Below are 9,166 nucleotides of genomic sequence, written 5' to 3'. Positions count from 1 at the left end.
AATAATTATTTCATTGAACAGATGAAGAAAAATGTCAAGTAATTGCTCAAAGTCATGCAGCTAAGCAAAGGTTGAGCCAAGTTATGAGACCAGAACCTGTGAGCTTGATTACTCCTCCATCCTCCTACCAACAGATAGGTCCATGCAAATAATTGTTTCCCATTCCCAAATCCATATATATATATGTATATACATATATATATATGGACAAGATATATATATATCTTATTTAAAATCTTGTTATGCATCCTATTATTATACAAAAGATCATGGTAAATTTTTATCCTCCCTGGATTTTAACTATTGCTAATGAATAGCTTGGCAGTGTGATGTAATTAAGTCAGGTAGGTCTGGATTTAAAATCTAGTTCTACCACTTACCAGTTATATGGCCTTGGGAAAGTTCCTTAATCTTCTGAGTCCATCTGCTATTTTGTAAAATAGGGATCATTATTGCAGTTATAAGGAGAAAATGAGATAACCATATATAAACTGCTAGGCATGTAGGTGATCAATAACACTCTTTACTCCAAGTATGTAAGTAAGGACACTAGGAAATTACAGCAATTGTCACAAAAAAGATTTCATTGATAAATTACTAATTCAGTGTTGTAAAATACTTTCTATTAGCTGAAAAATAGCTTAATATGGTTCCCTACAAGTCCCAGTTTTATCAAGAGATAAGAGCATTTATAAGAAAATTGTATTTTTCCAGCCAAATTGAAAGTGTATGTGCAGCCACAGAGCATTACATTAAAAAACTAGTGATCAAATTGACAATTATATGAGTGAACACAATATAATGGCCATACTGGTAGAAATGTGGACATTTCATTAATTCCATCTTCATTTTGTGGAATTCTGCTTTCCCAAGTCTCTCCATTAGACCCATCTGTGCACCTTGAATATGTGAGCCTTTCTGGGTGTCAGTTTCCAAGAGCAGTGTTTGTGGCTAAAGAGAGATTGGAATGAGGTTAGAGAAGCCTGGGGTGGCTTATCCTCTGAACAAGAAATGCATTCTCTGTAACCCTCCTCCACTCCCGCTGATGGGCTGTGGCTATGTTTTGATCCTCGTGGACACCTCACATCACAAAAGATAGAACTGTATTTGGCCACCTGATATAAAGGCAGCCAATTCAAAGACTTGGTACACATGAACTTTGTAGGAGCTGGCTCAATCTGAATGCTTTCTTGGAGATTTGATTTTAACAAACAAAGAGACAAGCAATTGTCAAAGGCAGGAAGAAAAGGAAGTAAAGTAAGAGATGCCTGAAGCAAGTTGACGGGGCTGGAGGGACCCTGGCAAGTCACAAAGCAAAGAGATTTAGGATTAAAAATTTTAAAAAGATTCGATTTGCAAAAGAAGCAGATGAAGAGAGAAAAGAGAGATTCCTATACTGCTTTGCTTTAGATTAATATCCACTTCACCTCTATCTTTACAATAAACTTTCCAATACTTTCCCTACAATGTCCATGTATACATAGGAAGCTGAATGAAACATCAACAATATGAACTTGAGACTAAGGAGATACATTGGCATTACCCATTGTTATAGACTCTTATTAGCAGCAAACAAGGACCTATTCCTTTTGGCGTCCTTGGCACCTGCCTGGTTATCCTCCCCAAAGAGGGTGATGCAACTATTAATGCTGCTAACAGTAGATCCTCAGGACAGCATTTGTTGATTAGCACAGACACCCGGGACTGAACACAGGACCCACGTCTGCCCTTCTCCATGGTAGTGGGGGAAGATTCAAACTCCAGAGAGGAAGTCTGAGCTGCCAGAAGTGTGGATGAAATTAGTGGGAAGCAGAGTGAGAACTCCAGATGTTTAGAATTAGGATGACTATAAACAAATTCATTTCCCCAGATCCCCCAAGCTTGCTTTTTAAAATTATTTTTATATCTGGTAAACAAATCAATACTCTCTTTTCTTGGCTGCAAATGGACTAATTCTTTAGGGAAGTATGATAAACTGGTTCACAGTTTGCTCTTCTTTCTCCAGAAATTGTACAATTCACACATCAGTGTAATTCTTTCAATTGGTAGTTTTGAAAACTTGGGGATTAAGTATAAACACCGCCATATGCAATTACCCTTCCAGACTGGTTTTATGTACCCTGTCACCTAATTATTATTTTCCTTTGTTTTATCAGCTTTGGCATCCAAATATTACTTTAGCCATAAACACTCTTCACTGTGTCACATCATGACATCAGATTTGATACTCCTGTCATGGGAGGAAGTACTGTCATGAGGGCAAGGCAGACATATAGAGTGACAGCTTTTGTGTAGCAAAGTAATCACTTGCAGATGATTATCTGAGTTCAAGCCTGAGAATTTCATCTATGTGTATATCACCAAGAAATGTCCACCCCTGCACTATTATTGCCTCTTCATCAATAAGCTGAAAGAAAGAATGTCTTCAGCTAATCTGGAACATACATTTAAAATTCTTATTACTCTCTACTCCACAAATTTATTACATAATTATTCATATTTGGACATCATTCTAGCATGTACAAACAAGCGTATAGCAAGTTCAAAGACTCCTTCTGATAGCCCACAATAGATACGCCCTTCTGATCACGTACCTTACTGTGTAGGGGAAGAACCTTTCCTTTCTTTCAGCAGTCACACTTCTTTGGAATCTTTTGTCAGGGTTTAGAATCTGAAAGAAAAAGAAAAAGAAAGAGGGGCGGGGAGAGAGAGAGAAAGAAAGAAAAGGAAAGAAAGAAAGAGGGAGAGAGAGAGAGAGAAAGAAAGAAAAGAAAGAAGGAGAGAGAGAGAAAGAAGGAAGGAAGGGAGGAAGGACGGAAGGGAGGAAGGACGGAAGGAAGGAAAGGAAGGAAGGAAAGAAAGAGGGAGGGAAGGAGGAAGGAAGGAAGGAAGGAAGGAAGGAAGGAAGGAAGGATCCAAGGGAAGCTTCTCTACTTAACAGACTTAACAGGTTCAAGCAACCTTGATAATCATGTAATGTTTGATTCACTTTTATCCAACAAACACGTGAACATGCACACACACACACACACACACACACACACACACACACACAGGATCCTTGATTTTGTATATAAGACGTGATTGTTCAATGGTTGACTTTGGAGTTGCAAGCTACTTACAGTAGTCCTAAAACCAAAACTTGTTTTTACAGGGCCGTTGTTCGAGAGAGAACTGCAAGTATCTTCACCCTCCAACACACTTAAAAACTCAACTAGAAATTAATGGAAGGAACAATTTGATTCAGCAAAAAACTGCAGCAGCAATGCTTGCCCAGCAGATGCAATTTATGTTTCCAGGAACACCACTTCATCCAGTGGTGAGTACATCTTATACAGTGATGAGTTAGATGGTTACAGTGTTGGTATGGATGATGCCACATTGACCTAGGGTGGCCTCTCTCCACTTTGTCACTTTGGCTACAATTAAAGCCAAATAGCTTTAAAGCTCAACAGATGAAGGAAAATAGGCTTTTAAAAAATTAATAGAAAAATACTTGTGGAAATAAGAGGCAAAGACAATTTCTAATCAATATCTGGGAAATCTGTATCACTCCAACTCTTTTCAATAGTAACTCTATATCTCAGCCATCTTAGAATGGAAATAGTTTTAACATGTTCATTTACAGTGTGAATTAGTAATTTATGTATCAGTGAGTTTGAAATACTTGTGGAAATAAGAGGCAACAGCCAGGAACCAGCTCTGCCCAGAGTGAAAGAAATGCCAGGTGCAGAGGGCTCCAGGATAAATAAGATACAGTCTTTTGGGGATAGACAGACACAAGAAAAGGGCAAAGTAAGATTCAAGCCCAGGAAATGACGAGACTGGACAAGGAAAACCTGCCTGGAGGAAGTCTCAAGCCTCTCGTAAAGGGTGAGTAAGAATTCACCCAGATGAAGGACTAGATGCAGATAGAGTTCTGAACATATTGAATCCCCAAAGTAGGCATTTAAGTGGTTCTGTTTAAACTACACACATGTATAATTTATGGTTCTCTCTTTATTGATACACACATATAACTATTTTATTAAATTACCTAAACGCTAAAATAATTTAGTTTTACATATTAAATAATGTCTACAGCAATAAATTTAGAGCCAGCAAGGTCAACATAATAATGCCACATTATGTGTCTCACTTACTTGACTCATACACATCCTATTTAGAATTAATAAGGCTGACCCTGGCACTCACTCGTGGCAGTGTTAACAAGAGAATCCCATCCCTGCTGTTAGCTATTAGTTGAACTTTTTTTGAAAGTTATGTTTATTATTGCCTCGAATATTAATTAGAAGTTCATAATCACCATTTCTCTATGAAAAAGGAATATTACACTTAAATATTTTAATAGAGGTTTTAAATCACTGGAAGTATTAGAATAAAAACTGTGACATTTAAAAATTATCAACTCCACAAACAAATTAATTCAGTCTCAGAAATGAATTAGTGACCTAGTAGAGTATAGGTGGCTGCATAATGGCTCTCAGAGGTACCTGGAACCTATAAATGTCACCTTATATGGAATCAGGGGCTTGGCAGATGGGATTAAGTTAAGAATCTTGAGATGGGGAGAACCTCCTGGATTGAATGCAATTACAAGCATCCTTATAAGAGACACTTATATAAGAGAGAGGGAGAGTTAGCTCCGACAGAAGAAGAGCAAGGCAATGTGACCACAGAGGCAGACTGGAGTGATGTGGCCACAAGCAGAGGAACGCCATCAACCACCAGAAGATGGAAGAGTCAAGAAATGGATTCTCCCCTAGAGCCTCTGGAGGGAGCGCAGGTCCTGCCAACACCTTGATTTTGGCCCAGTGAAACCAACTTGGAACTTCTGGTCTCCAGGACTGTAAAGGGATAAATGTGTGTTGTTCTAAGCCAATGGGTTTATAGTAATTTGAAGCTGTTTACAGCAGTTACCGGAAAATAATAGATGCAAAAACTGCATAAGACAAGTCAATTGATAAAGAGAGTCTCAAGTATCATTCCATTTTAGGTCTCATGAACGAAGCTTCTTTACAGCACTGTGGATATTTCTTCCATTCCCTCCTTCTTCTGTCCACTCCTGAACCCATTCCCCTGCAATCTCTCAGCAGTGTCCTCCATATTACCAAACCAATGGTCACTTTTTGCCTTATTGTTGCTATGGTCTGAATGTTTGTGTCCCACCAAAATTCACGTTGAATCCTAACCTCCAAGGGCATATGGGAGGCAATTAGATCCTGAGGGTGGAGCCCTCATGAATGGAATCAGTGCTCTTATAAGAAGAGACATGGGAGAGACCCCTCACCCTCCCGCCATGTGTGGACACAGCAAGAAGGCACTGTCTATGAACTAGGGAGCTGGTCCTCATCAGACATCAGCTCTGCCGGCACCTTGATCTGGGGCCTTCCAACTTCCAAAACTGTGAGAAATTCAGTTCTGTTGTTTATAAGCCACCCAGTTTATGGTATTTTGTTATAAGCAGCCAGAATAGACTAAGACAATTTATTTTACCTCTCAGCAGTACTCAAGTCATGTAACCAATCTCTCCTTTGTTAAACACTCCATCTCCTTTGCCCACCATGTTCCTCTTCTGTATGTTGAGGTTCCAAGAGCTGCATATTTCTTTCCATCTACCCTCTCCCTTGGTGGTCTCATCCATTCCTGAATCTGTCAATCATCTACAGACTGAGGACCCCCAAATGTATTTATCCAGCCCAATCTCTCCTCTAAGCTCCAGGCTTATATATCCACCTTTCTACTGGTCTCACCTTTAAATTTCTTAAAGGAACTTGACACGTTCAAAATCAAATTCTTCCCATTTTAATAAATGGTACTCTCAACTGGCAATCTAAAACCAAAACCTAGCAGACTCTTTCCTGAAATCACTGGAAGTATTAGAATAAAAACTGTGACATGTTTCAAAATGATCAACTCTATAAACAAATTAATTCAGTCTCAGAAATGAATTAGTGACCCAGTAGAGTATAGGTGACTCACTGACATCCAGTTCATCAGCAAGTCCTGTCATATCTGCCCTGAACCCTATCCACTCCCCTACATCTCAGTTCCCTCATCTGAGCCACCATCAACCTTTTATCACAATATCATAAAAGCATTTACTTCCTAATCTATCAATATCCACTCTTGCCTTACTCTGTTATATCCCATAGACAACAACCAGAGGAATCTTTTTAAAACATAAACAGCATCCTATCACTCCCTTATGTGCCCCTCCATGCTTTCCCATCTTACTGGGACAAAGCCGAAACTCTGACCTTGATCATGACCTATGGCTTCTATGATCTGGTCATGACCCTGCCTACATTGCTGGGTGAACACGCACAGCTCGTGCATGTCCCAGCCTCTGCCTTTGCTGGCCTGCCCATGTCCTAGTGCTTTTCACACATTGATCACCTCATTCATAAGGACTCCAGGTCCACCCCTGCAACCCACATGCAACCCCCAGCATTCTCTACCAGCGAGCCCTCCTCCTTTTCTGCTTATCCATACAAACGAACTGTAATTTTGTTTGTTTTCTTCTTTCTTACTAGGGCTTCAGTTCAATCAATGTACGCAGTGTTCTGGCACCATGTCTGCACCAATAAATATTTATTAAGGGAATGAAAATTCAAGGCATTCTCTCCCCTTACAACCCTTCTGTCTCAAATCCACAATGTTTGAAAAGTCCCCTTCATTTATTCCTCCTAACAGCTTTTCTCTCCCCAATTCCTGATAGGAGAGGACAGGAATTCTTCCCCCTTCCTTTCCCAGAGCGTGCACAGCCTTCATATGCGCACTCAAGATAAAGAAGCAAGTGTGAGCTACCTTTCGGAGGATGGAGATGGAAGAACCCCAAAGGGACAAGTCTTGCTAGAGTCTTGTGCCCACTGGAGCTGCTTCTGGCAGTAGAGGGAGGAGGCTTAGGAGACGCCATGTGTCAGCCTTTTAGTGTGAGTGCCAGGCACCTACCCTTTAAAGCAGACACATTCTAGAAGAGTGGGACGACGGCATTCTTGCCTATTGACTGGACTTTTGAGCCATGAAATACCTCAAGCCACTTGGCCATTACCCTTGGCTAAGCCCCGTTGCTGCTACAAAATAGCAAAGAATGTGCATGTGTGCATGAGAGTGTGTTGTGAGTACGTGTGAGTGTGTAGTATGTGCAAGTGTGTATATGTGTGCATACAGGTGTGTAGTGAGTGTATAAATGTGTGCAAGTGTGTTGTGAGTGCATGTGTGTTGTCTGTAGATTGTGTGGCATGTGTATTGTGTGTTGTGTGTAGTGAATATATTACGAGTGGTGTGATGAGTGTGTTGTGAGTATACTGTGACTGTACCATGAGTTTGTTGTGTGCATGAGTGTCCTGTGTGTATAATGTGGGGGGGTTTATGAGTGTGAGAGTACATGAGTATGGTGTGTGTAGTGAGTGGTGAGTGCTGTGTGTAGCAATGTTATCAGTGTAAGTTATCATGAGGGATATTGTGTGTATGAACAGTATGTAAGAAGTGAGTGTATGGAGTGTACATCAGTGTGTTTTGTGTGGAGTGTATGTATGATCATTATTGTGTTGTGTGTGAGTGGTACCTGAGTATTGTGTGTTGTGGGTGTATGTGTATGAGTGTACATGAATGTGTCCTTGGTGTGGGTTATGGAGTGTACATGTGTTGAATGTGTATACGTGGTGTATGTAGTTACATCAGTGCAGTTGAGTGGATCTGTAATGTGTGTACTTGCATGTTTTGTGTACGTGAGTGTATTAGTGAGTGTATTATTAGTGTTGAGTGTATACAGTGTGAGTGTAATGTGTTAGTGATGTGTGTAGTGTATGTTGTACATGTGTGGTGTATTGTAGTGTACATGTGTTTTGTGGCTGTAACAGAGGTGTGTTGGTGTGTGTAACACGAGTGTGTTATTTTATGTGTAGTGTTAGTGTGTGAGGGTAACAAGTGTGTTGTGTGTGTATTGTGTGAGTGTACGAGTGTTGGGTGTGAACATGTGTGTTGTGAGTGCGCATGTATCGGGTCAGTGTAACAAGGTGTGTTGTTGGTATGTGAGTGTTTGCAAGTGTATGTACTGATTGTGTCCAGCTGTTATGAGTGTACATGAGTGTGTGGTTATGTGACTGCTATGTTTTTACATGAGTGTGCTTGTTTGTGAGTGTATGGTGTATGGGTGTGTAGTTGAGTATATGTGAGTGTACATGAGTGTGTATGTGTGTTGTGAGAGTGTATGTGGGGTGAGTGTACATTGAGGTGGTTTGTGTGTTGGTGAGTGTACATTGAGTGTTTTTGTATGTGTGTGGGAGGTGTAGGGGTGGTTGGTGTCGTGTGTTGTGGTGGCTGTTTGGTTAGGGTGGTGGAGTGAGCTGAGTGCGACATGAGTGTTGTGTGTGTACGAGTGTTGGTGTGTTGTGGTGGAGTGGGTGTGTTGTGATTGTATGTGAGTGTACATGAGTGGTGTTGTAAGTGTATGTGTTGCGCTGAGAGTACAGTGTGTGTGTGTGTTGTGTATGTTTTGAGTATGTGAGTAATAACATGAGTATAGTGTGTATCTGAGTGTAATCAGTGTTATATGTGATGTACATGAGTGTGTTGTGTTTCGAGTATACAAGTGTGCATGTGGTGTGTCTGTGGGTGTGTTTTGAGTGTGTGTGAGTGTACATGTGTATGTGTGAGTGTATGGAGGTTGGGAGTGTTGTATGAGTATGTGTTGTGTATATGAGCATGTTGTGTGTGAGTGTACGTGTGTTGTGAGTGTATGGGAGTGTGTTGTGAGTGTGTATGAGTGTGTGTTATGTGTATGAGTATGTATTGTGTAGTTCAGTGTGTTGTGTGTGTGTGGGTGTGTTCGTCATCTTTGAACCTGGACCTGATGTCCTGGAAAGGAAAGCAGGGCATGGAAGACTGCAGAGAGAAACACAGGAAGGCGGAGTGGAGAACAGGGGCAGGAAATCGCAAGACCAGCATTTCAGAAGCGATTTTCTTCAAAAAGGCTTCCCGCGAATCTTGTCCTCTGGCCTCTTTAGCTGTGGCTTTGAGCTGAGAGATGACGTGGACCAAATGGATCCTGTCTCAGACAGCCTGGCAACAGCACTTCTGCAGAAACTGCAGGGCTAATTCTCCCAAGCTGTAGTTGGTACGCTTCCAGGAACAGAATCATTGGAAGGTGCTGCCCTTCTCT

The 9,166-nt window shown here is 40.9% G+C and overlaps 1 protein-coding gene across 10 annotated transcripts in view; it reads left to right on the top strand.

Moving 5' to 3' along the window:
- MBNL2 (muscleblind like splicing regulator 2) overlaps positions 1 to 9,166 on the top strand; it is a 181,519-nt gene that overhangs the window by 115,651 nt on the left and 56,702 nt on the right. For all 10 annotated transcript variants that reach the window (XM_017854065.1, XM_017854069.1, XM_017854066.1 and 7 more), the window contains exon 3: positions 3,155 to 3,319. In XM_017854065.1, coding sequence (XP_017709554.1) covers positions 3,155 to 3,319 — 165 coding nt within the window. The remainder of the gene's footprint in view (positions 1 to 3,154; positions 3,320 to 9,166) is intronic.

The sequence above is a fragment of the Rhinopithecus bieti genome, unplaced genomic scaffold, assembly GCF_001698545.2.
Source record: "Rhinopithecus bieti isolate Rb0 unplaced genomic scaffold, ASM169854v2 scaffold_37657, whole genome shotgun sequence".
NCBI lineage: Eukaryota > Metazoa > Chordata > Mammalia > Primates > Cercopithecidae > Rhinopithecus > Rhinopithecus bieti.
Note: the sequence above shows the minus strand (reverse complement) of the source record. Positions and strands in the feature narration are given on the sequence as shown.